Raw genomic sequence first — 15,157 nt, 5'->3', positions numbered from 1 at the left:
TTTATTTTTTTTACTTATTAATTTTCTATTAAATTTATTAGTGTTCCTAATAAAGCTAAAGATTGCCAGTCCAGGGCCCTCTGATCCCATACATTTCCTAGAGCAGGTACCCAGGAAAAGTAAGCAGGGTGTCAAGACCCATGGCTTAGGATTGGGGTGGGGGTCAATCTTGTAAGATCCTATGACCCAAGTGTTTTTTTCCTTCCTTTTCAGTTGGCTGGTGTCTGGGAGACAACAATGTGGAGAGGAAAGGGGAGAAGAGGAACACTCAATGTTTCTTGCTTTTAGCCACATCTCATTTCATGCTGTTGTGCTGAAATGGCTGGAAGCTTTGGGAAGGTAGAAACGTGGGCTTCTAATTCTGGAATTACTGATGAAGACAAAAGAAAGTTCGGGTTTGTTAGCTTGATTCTCCTGCCCTCATTTCAGCTCCTCCAAAGAATAATCTAGAGAAACAAATGTGAGAAATTTGTTTCTAAACTACCACTAAAGACAGAGGTGTGAACTGAACTCAAGATGGGACTGTAAACTCATGATTCAGCTCTCCAAGACAGGTATGAGCTGTCCTCTTAAACTCCCCCTGGGTTGAGCCTCATATGTGAACACTTGATTAGTGTGTAATTGCCGAAATCAGAATTTTTAAAAGATAATAATACTCATTAACTGAGCTCAGAGTCACATGTTTCCTGCGTTTCTTGTTAAGCAGTATTCAGAGCTGTAATTAACATCCCTAGTGCTAAGAACAGGAAGAAAACAAATGATCAACTCCCATCTTAAAGAAAATAAACTTCCCTTACTCGTAGCTACATTTTTCTTAGCTGGTGACAGCCTGGACAGAGGACTGGAAAAAATAATGCAGCTTCTTTTGTCTCCAGGGTCAAGGCCATTTGTTGATGCATAGAACACTGTGCTGGGTACGTTGGCCTGAGGAGTGTACATTTGGGCCGTGTAATGTGTTGCTTGCCCCAGAAACATCCTTAACTACCACCACTGCAGCTCTCTACCCCCTAGAATTATTGTGCCAATCACCATGCTTAAGTTCCCACCATTAGCCCTTTCTTTTTTCTTGAGGAAGGGGGATGTTATATTACCTAATTAAAGATACTAAAAAAAAAGAGAGAGACTTTCCTGGCAGTCCAGTGGTTAAGACTCTGCACTCCCAGTGCAGGGAGCCCAGGGGTTCAATCCCTGGATCCCTGGTTGGGGAACCAGCATGCCGCACGGCACGCCCCCCCCCAAAAAAAGATACTATTGCTCTTCCCTGGAGGAGGTAAATTCATGCCACCCCCAAATGCCAATTGCGCAAGGAAAGTGTGGACTGAAAGGGGAGGATGTGGGCTCAGTTATAGATCTACTGCTGCTGCTCATGAGCATGACTTTAAACAAGTCTTTTCCCCTCTGGACATCATTTTTCTTTTTAATCTTTTACGATGAGGACAGGAGTTCAAATTAGACGTTAGATTTCCTGGATCCACAACAACTATTCTAGTGGTGCAGGGAAGGCTAAGAAGAATAAGCAGTGATCCTCAAGCAGTTTGTCCTCAAAGCAGGTAAATATAGCAGGTTTGTTAAATGAATCTTATTTTCCTAACGGTTTCCAGTAAAACATTGGGAATTGTAGGTTGAATAGTGTCGCCGCAAAATTCAAGTCTACCAGAAGAACCTCAGTGTGACTTTAATTGGAAATAAGGTCTTTGCAGATGTAATTAGGGGAAGGATTAAGATGGGCTCATACTGTGTTAGGCTAGGGCCTAACTCCAATGAGAGTGTCCTTATGAGACAGAAAAGGATGTACAGGGACACACAGAGAAGATGACCTGAAGACAGGAGGAGATTGGAGTGATGCATTTATAAGCCAAAGAATGCCAGGAGCCACCAGAAGCTGGAAGAGTCAAGGAAAGAGTCTCCCTTAGAGCCTTGCGAAGGATTGTGGCCCTGTTGACACCTTGATTTTGGATTTCTGGCCTCCAAAACTGTGAGAGAATGAATTTCTGTTGTTTTAAAACCACCAAGTTTGTGGTAATTTGTTTCAGCAGCCCTAGCAAATTAATACAGGAGTAGTCTAAGGAATTTTCAGATACCAATTTTTATGAAATCACATTTGAGATTTAAGAAAAACTTTTTTCTTTTATGATGATACAAAGAGGAAATGTACTTATATAGTAGTGCTAAGACTTGTAAACGCAAAAATTAAAGCTCAGAACCATAATTTAATTGCTTCTGTCTGACAAACCTGTTCCTTCCAGGACCGAGGCAGTAATCCCCCAAACTGCCTACCTCTGGTTGCTTTTTCCTAACTGTGTCAAACTGCCTCAACATTTTTAACTTTTACCCTAGGTCATCTTTTCACAGTGTAGACAGCAGAGTCTCAGGATGCTTTCCCATCCTGAATTTATTAGCCAATAACATGGACAGCTCTCTGCAGTCCCCCTTGATACCAGGAGAAAATAGAAGATCTAGCTAAGGCCTAACATACCTAAACTAGCTTTACAATAGGATCTGCCCTGTGCCTGCCTGTGCAGACCTGGACCTGCTCGCCAGAATGAGAAGGATGCCCAAGTCAGCAGAAAAAGTCAGCATTGACTTTATTGTTCCTGGGCTACTGGTTTATTTTATTTACTGTGGTCTTTATTAGGAAGGCTTAGCCTATCAAACTGGTATTTACTGCACTGAAAAGTTATTGATTGGGCTTCCCTAGTGGCGCAGTGGTTGAGAGTCCACCTGCCGATGCCGGGGACGTGGGTTCGTGCCCCGGTCCGGGAAGATCCCACATGCCGCGGAGCGGCTGGGCCCGTGAGCCATGGCCTCTGAGCCTGCGCGTCCGGAGCCTGTGCTCCGCAGCGGGAGAGGCCGCAGCAGTGAGAGGCCCGCGTACCTCAAAAAAAAAAAAAAAAAAAGTTATTGATTATATCCATTGACCCAGACTTCTGGGAATTTTAGGAAATATTCTAGGCAAGCATGCAAAGACAGATGTATAAGAATGGTTGCCGTAGCGTTAATTAGCAAAAAAAAACAAAACAAAAAACTGGAAGTATCCTAAGTCTATTAATAAGGAAGTGGTTAAATAAAAATTTTAAATATTCTCTGCTCAATCTTATTACAGAGAGAGACCACTACATACTATGTTCCTCCTGATGGGTCACAATAGGAAGTTAACAGCATTGCCTAAGAAGTATTCTTGCCAGGAAATCAAACTTGATATGAGTAAGCTTTTAGATCTATCAGTTCTCAGAAAATACAGTGGATGGAAGAACATATTAATGGTAGAGCAGGGATGCAAACAACCAAATGCTGAACGTAAGGAAAATGATCTACTTTTTTCAATAAACAACTAGCACAAAAAAAAGAGAACTATTGTATATTAAGGGAGACTTGAGACAGGCGTAGAAAACAAATGTAATGTGTAGAGGGTGTTTACATCCTAATTCAAAACAATGTAACTGAAAAATATAATCAGGGAGGGAATTCCTGGCGGTGCAGTGGTTAGGACTCGGCGCTTTCATTGCCGGCCCGGGTTCAATCCCTGGTCAACCCCACAAGCCACACGATGCGGCCAAGAAAAAAAAAATACTATTAAAAAAAAAAAGGTAATCAGGGAAAACTTAACACTGACTGGGTATTAGATAATAGCAAAGAATTACTGTTACTTTTTCTAGGTATAACAATGATACCTTGATTATGTTTGTTTGTTTGTTTTACTGATTATTTTTTTTAAATCTTATCTCTTAGAGATATTTTATTTACAGCTGAAATTACATGATGTCAAGGTTATGTTTTAAAATAATCCAGAGGGGGACTTCCCTGGCAGTCCAATGCTTAAGAATCTGCACTTCCACTGCAAAGAGCACGGGTTCAATCCCTGGCTGGGGAACTAAGATCCCACATGCCACGCAGTGTGGCCAAAAAAATACTAATAAATAAATAATCCAGAGGGTTAGATTATTTTTATTTTTTTGGCTGCATTGGGTCTTCATTGCTGTGCACGGGCTTTCTCTAGTTGCGGTGGGCAGGCTTCTCATTGCATTCTCTTGTGGAGCGCAGGCTGTAGGCCCACAAGCTCAGTATTGTGGCTCACAGGCTCTAGAGCGCGGGCTCAGTAGTTGTGGCGCACGGGCTTAGTTGCTCCGCGGCATGTGGGATCTTCACGGACCAGGGATTGAACCCATGTCCCCTGCCTTGGCAGGTGGATTCTTAAGCACTGTGCCACCAGAGAAGTCCCTAGATTATTTTAAAGAGGTAATTTTATAATTGTTGAAGCTGCAAGATGGGTATATGGGGGCTTATGATGCTAGTATTTCTAATTATGTAATGTTAGAATTTTTTTATAATAAAAGTTTTAAAAGTGGTATATAACAAGTAAATATATATGTAGTGACATAGGATGATTATAACATAGAATATATTATTGATTAACAAAGTTATAAGCCAGCTTCTAATGCAGGATCTCTTGTAAAATTCATACATATCTACATTTAGGTACAGGAAAAATCTAAAATGTTATCACTAGAATGTCAGTAGTGGGTCTCTTGGCAGCAGAGTTTCAATGATTTTTTTAAATTAATGAATTTATTTATTTTTGGCTGCGTTGGGTCTTCGTTGCTGCGTGTGGGCTTTCTCTAGTTGTGGCGAGCAGGGGTTACTCTTGGTTGTGGTGCGCAGGCTTCTCATTGCGGTGGCTTCTCTTGTTGAGGAGCATGAGCTCTAGGCACATGGGCTTCAGTAGTTGTGGCACACAGGCTCAGTAGCTGTGATTCACAGGCTCTAGAGCACAGGCTCAGTAGTTGTGCACAGGCTTAGTTGCACCACGGCATGTGGGATCTTCCCGGACCACGGCTCGAACCCATGTCCCCTGCATTGGCAGGCGGATTCCTAACCACACTGCACCGCCAGGGAAGTCCCTCAATGATATTTTTTTTATTCCTTTGCTTATCTGTATTTTCTAGTAGTGTCACTTAAAATACACCCTCCCAGTTTTTCTTCAACATGTGCTGGTTGTGAATAAGAAGTTAGTAATAAAGGAGGAGAGAGAATATTGATTGCTCCTTTGCTCAAAAATTCTAGAACGAAAATTCCTCACTTCCCTTTCCTGGGGTACAAACATCCTGCTTAGGCCAGCCAGCTCATCCAATCCTCTTAATTCACACAGCACTTCCCTTTCTCAAGATTGCTCACCACCAACTCCTCCTGTCAAAATCTTTCAAGGTGTAGTTCAGGACCTCTTTTAGAAAGTCTTCTATGATCACACCCTTCCTCAGGGAGCCCTGTTTTTTGGGGTCTTTCCAAGCACAGGCAGGAACATGATCGTCCCCAGAGCCCCAGAATCTTCTGGGAAGACTGAGAAAATTCCTTTGGGCCAATGAATTCATCATGAGCCCAGTAGGGGGAGCCAGAACTTACTTCCCAACCTCTGGAGGCACCACCCCTGTATAAACAAACTCCATATGGAGTGTGATCAAAGATATGCACAAAACATTTTTTTAAGAAGGGAGGGAGGAGAGGTAGGCAGGGCTGTAGTGTAATGTAAGTCTTTAAGGAGGTCTTTTTGTTTTGTTTTCTATAATGAACTTTTCAGAGTGACAATCCTTGAACCAAGCTCCCCTATGCATTTATGTACAGATTTGACTTACAAAAATATATGCACACAATTTCTCAAAAGTATGTGTGTGTGTGTGTGTGTTGTTTAAAGCCAGATAGACCTTGCTGTTCAAGGAACAACAGGATGTTGCCAGGGCATCTCCAAATTCAATAAACTGAGCATTGGTTGGAGGAATTAGGTAGGAGCCAGCTTGGAGAAAGAGCACTGGATCTGAGGTTGATGTTCCTAGTTGTATCCTGTCTCTAATCATTAACCAGCTGTTTGACTGTAGGCTGTTTGAGTCTCTCTGGGCTGATTGTGAACTTCTGCGATAAGGGATGTGAAGGTGCTTTGAAATAGGGCACAACTGTGAAGCATTCGTAGATTTCACAGTCCCTGGAAGATGGCCAACCTCCCTCACTTAAACTCAGTCCAAATAATTGTGACTATGGGACAGCCAGGAGCATGGGAACTAGCTGGAGTTATCTTGGACAAAAGGATCCAAGCCTTCAAGCGTCCAGCCAGGCCTTTACCCAAGCTAGAACTAGGGGCCCCTTTACACTTCCTGGTTGCATCCTCCCCTTTTAACCACAGAGAGGTGAGAGGCTTACCCAGGCTGCTCCTGCCAAAGGGAGCCATGTGTGGCTTTTCCCTAGGACACAGGGGACCTGAACAACCCTAGAGAGAGAAGCTGAAAGCTGGGCTTCTTGAGTCATTGTTGGAATGCAGCTTCTCTTAGAACTCTGCTAGAAGCTGAGCTGGTAGAATTGGAGCAAGGCCTCAAGGAAAGAGATGTTTTTAGAAGTGGCCACTGCTGACCAGGGTTAGGGCACGATGAGCATTAGCTCTGCCCTGCAGGCAAGACCCCAGCATCTACAGGTCCAGTTTGGGTTCATCTATGTTTGGAGTCAGGTGCCGATTTGTGTTTTCTCTGAGCTCTTACCCCTCTTTCTGCACTATTTGTAGCTGACTGTGGCTACAGTTGGGGACAGTAGTTTTCTGCAGGGGCTACTCCTCAACAGAACATGTTCAGGCCTGCAGGAACTGGCTTAACTTGCTTTTGAGAATCTTATTAACTCCACCTCAGACTCCTTTGGCTTCAGGGAAGAGAGGTATAAGAGTGGGAGGGGAGGAGACAGGATACAGCCAAAAGGAACTGTGAAATCAGGAGATGCCTGCAGAAGTAACTTTATTCTGAGGAAGGAGAAGTTTCCCTAGGTCTCCCTGAGCTTCCACCAAACTATCTCCTCACATGTCCCAGGACAGAGACGCCAGCCCCTCTCTCCTATAGTTGGCAACACTTTTTTTTTTTTTAACTTTTTTTTTTTTTTTTTGCGGTACACAGGCCTCTCACTGCTGTGGCCTCTCCTGTTGCGGAGCACAGGCTCCAGACGCGCAGGCTCAGCGGCCATGGCTCACAGGCCCAGCCGCTCCGCGGCATGTGGGATCTTCCCGGACGGGGGCACGAACCCATGTCCCCTGCATCGGCAGGCGGACTCTCAACCACTGTGCCACCAGGGAGGCCCTAGTTGGCATCACTTTTGATTCTCCAGGAAGTCGCCCTGGTGGAGAAGTCTTCCCTGCCCATCAGCATCATGCAGGTCTCCAGGAGGAGTCATCTACGGTCAGGCCTCACCCTTTGCAGACTAGACTTGGATTCCTTGAGGGCAGGGCTGTTGAAAGGCTCTCCGCCAAGTCTGTGTGGGTTCGGCACTGGGCTGAGGAGCAGAGCAGCCCCTGGAAACTTCCATCCACCCAGCTAGTCTTCTGCTTCCAGCACTATATGACAGCTCAGTGTCCTAACTTGGAGCTTTCTTGACTCCTGTTGTATCTTATGTTCCTGACAACTTGCTGTGTTGCACACTTTAAGGCCAAATTATGGGGCATGAACAGCATTGTTTGAAATTTCAGTGAATAGAATGGCGATAGGTTGCTTCCTTGTAGCCTCCAGATCTGCTTTCCACCCTCCCTGTTCAGTGCCTCAGTTTGCTCTTTTATCAACAGACTTCCTTGTCCTCTGGCTTCTAGTTAGGTTCAGCCAATGGAGGCTAAAAGTGGGAAAAAGAGGGATGTGAGATTGTTTATTCCCCATCATACACCCCACCTTCCTAAAAGCAGGGTCTCTGCAGACACCTTTCATACGCTCTCTGCTTCCTCCCTTTGTCCCCTCAGGTCCCATAGTGATCAAGTTTCCCACTGTCATTGGCCCTGGGATACTGCATCATTTCTTGTTGCTTTTCCTTTATTAAACTCTCAATTATCCATCTGTTTATTTCTGGGACCCTCATAGATAGGACAAGTGCCACTGAGATATATGAATTACCACCTAACCTAGCTCTGTCACATGTCTGTGGGACCTTGACAAGTTACTCAACCTCTCTGAGCCTTGGTTTCTTCATATGTAAAATACTGCAGGGAGAGGAGGTATGCTCTGAGATCACTTTTCAGTTTAGAATCTTTGGTTCTAAGGTGATAAGTCTAGGTCCTACAGAATTTAACCAGGAGAATATGGGTCTGAATGGAAAAATATGTAAAATTATTCCATTGGGCATTTGGGAGTAGGGGTTACAGGAGTTACCTCAGACTTAAGAGTTGGTAGAGGAAAAGGCAAGAAATACCTCCACCTGTGCTGCATGTGTATTTATTTTAAACATGATCCTTTCCGAGAAATTCTCCAGACTTGTGGTAGGAATCAGCTCTTATTTTGTCTTCAGCTCTGTTTGTATTTGTCTTCTTTTGTTAGAAAATGTAGGAAAAATCTCTTTCTCTTGGTGTTTTTTTCTCTACTTCTATTAATCTATTTCTATTAACCTAGTCTCTCTCTGTATTTGTTTTCTTCTTTTTATTACTGTTTCTCTCCATTAAAACAAAGAAAAGAGGGACTTCCCTGGTGGCACAGTGGTTAGGAATCCACCTGCCAATGCAGGGGACAGGGGTTCGAGCACTGGTCCAGGAAGATCCCACATGCCACAAAGCAACTAAGCCTATGCACCACAACTAGTGAGCCTACACTCTAGAGCCTGTGAGCCACAACTACTGAGCCCACGTGCCGCAACTGCTGAAGCCCTCACGCCTAGAGCCTGTGCTCCGCAACAAGAGAAGCCACCGCAATGAGAAGCCCGTGCACCGCAACGAAGAGTAGCCCCCGCTCGCTGCAAGTAGAGAAAGCCTGCGTGCAGCAACGAAGACCCAACACAGCCAAAAATAAATAAGTAAATAAAATTAAAAAAAAGAAACAAACAACAAAGAAAAGAAAAGAAAAAAAAGGTATTCCCTTCAGTACCTACTTAGCAGGGGAAAATCAGAAAGTTCCTAAACAAAGGCTCCTGGCAGGCATCCAAATGAAGCAGTTCAAACTGACCAGCACCTGGAGCTGCCAGTTAAGAGTCGCAAATGCTGGAAATTTTTGGCTTAGGAGGAGTTTTCCCAGGCTGAAATCAAGCCTGACAATTTTAACTTTCCACTTCAGACTGAATCCACTTTGGAATCTACCTGGCTGTTTCTCACACCACTCAGGTGCCTTGTACCTGTGATTTCAGGAATAGAGCTTAAAACCCAGAGAGGGAGGCTGAGATTTCTCTGTAACTGGAGTCATAGAAGGCCCTAAGATTTCTAGAGCTGGAAGGACTTCAAAGATTATTTATAACAAAACCTCTATGTTTTACAAATACAGGAACTAAGATGCAGAGAGAGGAAGGGTCTTGCCCAAGGACACACAGTAAAGTAACAGCAGAGCTATTAACAGTTAAAAGGTACAAGATGCCACATATTAACTCCTTTAATCCTCATAACAACCCTATGGTGACAGCATTAGTAGCACCTTCTCATTTTACAGATGAGGAAACAGTCCCAGAGAGGTAAAGAACTTGCCTGCACTGAAGTCTGTGTTCTCCACTACTTCAATCTACCGCCTCCAAGGATGATGTTGTAGCTTGATGTAGCCTGTGGCTTGAAATATGGTGGGAATATTCATGTCACAGAAATCAGCAAATACTACAAATCAGCTTGTTTTGTTGATTGTCACAGTTTAAGAAAGTGATGAAGGACTTCCCTGGTGATGCAGTGGTTAAAAATCCACCTGCCAATGCAGGGGACATGGGTTTGATCCCTGGTCCGGGAAGATCCCACATGCCACAGAGCAACTAAGCCCATGAGCCACAACTCCTGAGCCCGCGTGCTGCGACTACTGAAACCTGCATGCCTACAGCCCATGCTCCACAACAAGAGAAGCCACCACAATGAGAAGCCCGCGCAGCACAATGAAAGAGTAGCCACAAGAGTAGCCCCCACTCGCCACAACTAGAGAAAGCCCACACGCAGCAATGAAGACCCAAGGCAGACAAAAAAAGTAAAATAAAATAAAATAAAATAAATAAATGAAATAAAATAAAATTATTAACAAAAAAAGAGAAAGTGATGAAGATGCCGAAGCACGGGGAGATGCAGGGACCCCCATGAGAGAGATGGGAGGATCAATCTCAACGAGTTTCCAATATGGATCCCATTCTCTCTCATGTGTAACCTTTAAAATAAACTCCTTTTTTCTTAAGTCTTCCCCGTTATCAATAAAAGTGTGTGTGTGTGTTTAGGTATAATTTATATAAAATAAAATGCAGAGATACTAAAAATTCAGTTCAGTGAGTTTTTACAGTGTTTACCCCCAGGCAACCACCACTCTAAATGAGAGAACATCCCCATCATTCCAGAAAGTTCGTTCAAGCCTCTAACCAGTAAAATTTCCACCATGGCTTCCAACCTGCCCTCCCCCAGCCATTTTCTGATTTCTTTCATGTATATGGTATTTCAGTCTTCCAGTTGCTCAGGCCAAAAACCTTAGAGTCATCCTTGACTCATCTCTTTCTCTCACACCCGACATCCACAGTGTTTCCTGTCAGGTAGATTTTCAAAATATATCTAAAATCTAACTGCTTCTCATCAACTCCACTGCTGCCTCCTTGGTCCAAGCCACATCATCTCTCACCTTCTGACCGGTCTCCAGCTTCCTTACCTTCCCAAGCTCCTCCACTCCTCATACAGTCTGTTCACACAGCTGCCTGAGCAGTCTTTTAAAAATGTAAATTCAGATCATGACACTGCTCTGTAAAACGCTCCAATGCTTACCATCTCTCAGAGTAGAATCAACCTCAAGATCTCTACCGTTGTAAGGTCGTCTCCAATTTTTGGATCTCAATCTACTGCTCCCTGCTGGCTTACCAGGCTCAAGCCAAACCAGCCTCTTTGCTATTCCCAGAACACACAAGCACATTCCCCCCTCACAGACTTTGTCCTTTCTGGTTCTTTTTTTTAAATCAGCTCGTGTGTGTGTGTGTGTGTGTGTGTGTGTTTTATTTATTTATTTGCTTGCATTGGGTCTTAGCTGCAGCTCACCAGCTCCTTAGTTGTGGCATGCTAACTCTTAGTTGCTGCATGCTTGTGGGATCTAGCTCCCAGACCAGGGGTCAAACCCAGGCCTCCTGCATTGGGAGCACAGAGTCTTAACCACTGCGCCACCAGGGAAGTCCCTGTCCTTGCTGGTTTTGAAACAGGAGAGAAGGGGCAGGGCACAACCTTTCAAAGAATGACATAGAGCCTCATCCACCAGAGGGCAGACAGCAGAAGCAAGAAGAACTTCTGCAGCCTGTGGAAGGAAAACCACACTCACAGAAGAATAGACAAAATGAAAAGGCAGAGGACTTTGTACCAGATGAAGGAACAAGATAAAACCCCAGAAATACAACTAAATGAAGTGGAGATAGGAAACCTTCCAGAAAAAGAGTTCAGAATAATGATATGAAGATGATCCAAGACCTCGGAAAAAGAATGGAGGCAAAGATTGAGAAGATGAAAGAAATGTTTAACAAAGACCTAGAAGAATTAAAGAACAAACACATAGAAGAATTAACAAACAGAGATGAACAATACAATCACTGAAATGAAAAATACACTAGAAGGAATCAATAGCAGAATAACTGAGGCAGAAGAACGGATAAGTGACCTGGAAGACTGAATGGTGGAATTCACTGCCTTGGAACAGAATAAAGAAAAAAGAATGGCTTTTCCGCCCACTCCCCCCTCCCTGCAAGTGCCGCTTCTGCTGCACTGCGCTCTCTCTGAGCTCCGGGCTCCTACTAAGCTAGTGCCACCGTTGTCTCCCTCCAGTCGCCATCATGATCATCTACCAGGACCTCATCAACCATGATGAGATGTTCCCTGACATGTACAAGATCCAGGAGATTGCGGATAGGCTGTGTCTGGAGGTGGAGGGGAAGATGGTCAGTAGGAGAGAGGGTAACATTGATGACTCGCTCATTGGTGGAAATGCCTCCTCTGAAGGCCCTGAGGGCAAAGGTACTGAAAGCACAGTAATCACTGGTGTGGATACTGTCATGAACAATCACGTGCAAGAAACCAGCTTCACAAAAGAAGCCTACAAGAACTACATCAAGGATTACATGAAGTCAATCAAAGGGAAGCTTGAAGAACAGAGACCAGAAAGGGTAAAACCTTTTATGACAGGAACTGCAGGACAAATCAAGCACATCCTTGGTAATTTCAAAAACTATCAGTTCTTTATTGGTGAAAACATGAATCCAGATGGCATGGTTGCTCTGCTGGACTACTGTGAGGATTGTGTGATACCAAATATGATTTTCTTTAAGGATGGTCTAGAAATTGAAAAATGTTAACAAATTTGGCTGTTTGGATCTATCACCTGCTCATCATAACTGGCTGGCTGCTGCTTTTCATCCACATAAAACCAAGACTTAGACAAATGGGACTGATGTCAACTTGAGCTCTTCGTTTTGATGTTGATTTGTTTGGAGCGGAGGCACTGTTTTTGAGGAAAATAAAAAAACATGTCATGTAGGTTGTCTAAAAATAAAATGAAAAGAAAAAGGAATGTAAAGAAATGAAGACAGTCTAAGAGACTTTTGGGACAATATTAAACACAACAACATTCACATTATAAGGGTCCCAGAAGGAGAAGAGAGAAAGGACCCGAGAAAATATTTGAAGAGATTATAGTTGAAAACTTCCCTAACGTGGGAAAGGAAATAGCCACCCAAGTCCAGAAAGCACAGAGAGTCCAAGGCAGGATAAACCCAAGAAGAAACACGCCGAGACACATAGTAATCAAACTGACAAAAAATAAAGACAAAGAAAAGTTATTGAAAGCAACAAGGGAAAAACGACAAATAACATACAAGGGAACTCCCATAAGGTTAACAGCTGATTTCTCATCAGAAACTCTACAAGCCAGAAGGGACTGGCACAATATATTTAAAGTGATGAAAGGGAAGAACCTACAACCAAGATTACTCTACCTGGCAAGGATCTCATTCAGATTTGATGGAGAAATCAAAAGCTTTACAGACAACGCAGGGAGGTGGGGTGGTGGTGTGATGAATTGGGCGATTGGGATTGACAGGTATACACTGATATGTATAAAATTGATGATTAATAAGAACCTGCTGTATAAAAAATAAATAAAATTTTAAAATTTTAAAAAAGAGAACAGATGAAAAGCCCAAACTGATTATTTTATTCCTAGTGACATTTTATATGTTAAATAATTATTTTATAAATTTTTCAGTTGATTATATTGGATTTGATAGGAATAAAAAAACCAAAAAAGCTTTACAGACAAGCAAAAGCTAAGAGAATGCAGCATCACCAAACCAGCTCTACAACAAATGCTAAAAGGACTTCTCTAAGTGGGAAACACAAGAGAAGAAAAGGACCTACAAAAACAAATCCATAACAATTAAGAAAATGGTCATAGGAACATACATACTGATAATTACCTAAAACGTGAATGGATTAAATGCTCCAACCAAAAGACACAGTCTTGCTGAATGGATGCCAAAACAAGACCCATATATATGCTGTCTCCAAGAGACCCACTTCAGACCTAGGGACACATACAGACTGTGAAGGGATAGAAAAAATATTCCATGCAAATGGAAATCAAAAGAAAGATAGAGTAGCAATACTCATATCGATAAAATAGACTTTAAAATAAAGAATGTTACAAGAGACAAGGAAGGATACTACATAATGATCAAGGGATCAATCCAAGGAGAAGATATATAACAATTATAAATACATATGCACCCAACACAGGAGTACCTCAATACATAAGGGAAATGCTACCAGCTATAAAAGAGGAAATCAACAGTAACACAATAATAGTGGGGGACTTTAACACCTCACTTACACCAATGGACAGATGATCGAGACAGAAAATTAATAAGGAAACACAAGCTTTAAATGACACATAGACCAGATAGATTTAATTGATATTTATAGGACATTCCATCTGAAAACAGCAGATTACACTTTCTTCTCAAGTGCACATGGAACATTCTCAAGGATAGATCATATCTTGGGTCATGAATCAAGCCTCCGTAAATTTAAGAAAATTGAAATCATAACAAGCATCTTTTCTGACCACAACGCTATGAGATTAGAAATAAATTACAGAGAAAAAAAAGTAAAAACCACAAAAACATGGAGGCTAAACAATATGTTACTAAATAACCAAGAGATCACTGAAGAAATCAAAGAGGAAATCAAAAAAAACCTCAAGGCAAATGCCAATGAAAACATGACGATCCAAAACCTATGGGATGCAGCACAAGCAGTTCTAAGAGGGAAGTTTATAACCATACAAGCTCACCTCAAGAAACAAGAAAAATCTCAAATAAACAATCTAACCTTACACCTAAAGCAACTAGAGGAAGAAGGACAAACAAAACCCAAAGTTAGTAGAAGGAAATAAATCATAAAGATCAGAGCAGAAATAAATGAAATAGAAACAAAGAAAACAATAGCAAAGATCAATAAAACTAAAAGCTGGTTCTTCGAGAAGATAAACAAAATTGATAAACCTTTAGCCAGACTCATCAAGAAAAAGAGGGAGAGGACTCAAATCAATAAAATTAGAAATGAAAAAGGAGAAGTTACAACAGACACTGCAGAAAAACAAAGCATCCTAAGAGACTACTACAAGCAACTCTATGCCAAAAAAATGGACAATCTGAAAGAAATGGACAAATTCTTAGAAAGGTATAAGCTTCCAAGACCGAACCAGGAAGAAACAGAAAATATGAACAGACCAATGACAAGCAGTGAAATTGAAACTGTGATTTAAAATCTTCCAACAAAGGGGCCAGATGGCTTCACAGGTGAATTCTATCAAACATTTAGAGAAGAGCTAACACCCATCCTTCTCAAACTCTTCCAAAAAATGGCAGAGGAAGGAACACTTGCAAACTCATTCTGTGAGGCCACCATCACACTGATACCAAAACCAGACAAAGATACTACAAAAAAAGAAAATTACAGACCAATATCACTGAAGAATATAGATGCAAAAATCCTCAACAAAATACTAGCAGACAGAATCCAACAACACATTAAAAGGATTATACACCATGATCGAGTGGAATTTATCCCAGGGATGCAAGGATTCTTCAATACATGCAAATCAATCAATGTGATACACCATATTAACAAACTGAAGAATAAAAACCATATGATCATCTCAATACATGCAGAAAAAACTTTTGACAAAACTCA

At 42.2% G+C, this 15,157-nt stretch overlaps 1 protein-coding gene across 1 annotated transcript; it reads left to right on the top strand.

Moving 5' to 3' along the window:
* The first annotated feature begins 11,032 nt into the window (after positions 1 to 11,032).
* On the top strand, positions 11,033 to 13,997 carry LOC137227955 (translationally-controlled tumor protein-like). Its single transcript, XM_067744618.1, has one exon. It carries the CDS (start codon positions 11,743 to 11,745, stop codon positions 12,259 to 12,261), a length of 519 nt encoding a protein of 172 aa, XP_067600719.1. The 5' UTR covers positions 11,033 to 11,742; the 3' UTR covers positions 12,262 to 13,997.
* Positions 13,998 to 15,157: the final 1,160 nt, after the last annotated feature.

This window comes from Pseudorca crassidens, chromosome 7 (assembly GCF_039906515.1).
Source record: "Pseudorca crassidens isolate mPseCra1 chromosome 7, mPseCra1.hap1, whole genome shotgun sequence".
Classification (NCBI taxonomy): Eukaryota; Metazoa; Chordata; class Mammalia; order Artiodactyla; family Delphinidae; genus Pseudorca; species Pseudorca crassidens.
The sequence above is the reverse complement of the archived record's forward strand: the minus strand, read 5'-3'. Positions and strand labels throughout refer to the sequence as shown.

Excerpts from the sequence above, each read along its gene's own strand:
- LOC137227955 (XM_067744618.1), top strand. The coding sequence starts at position 11,743 with ATGATCATCTACCAGGACCTCATCAACCATGATGAGATGTTCCCTGAC.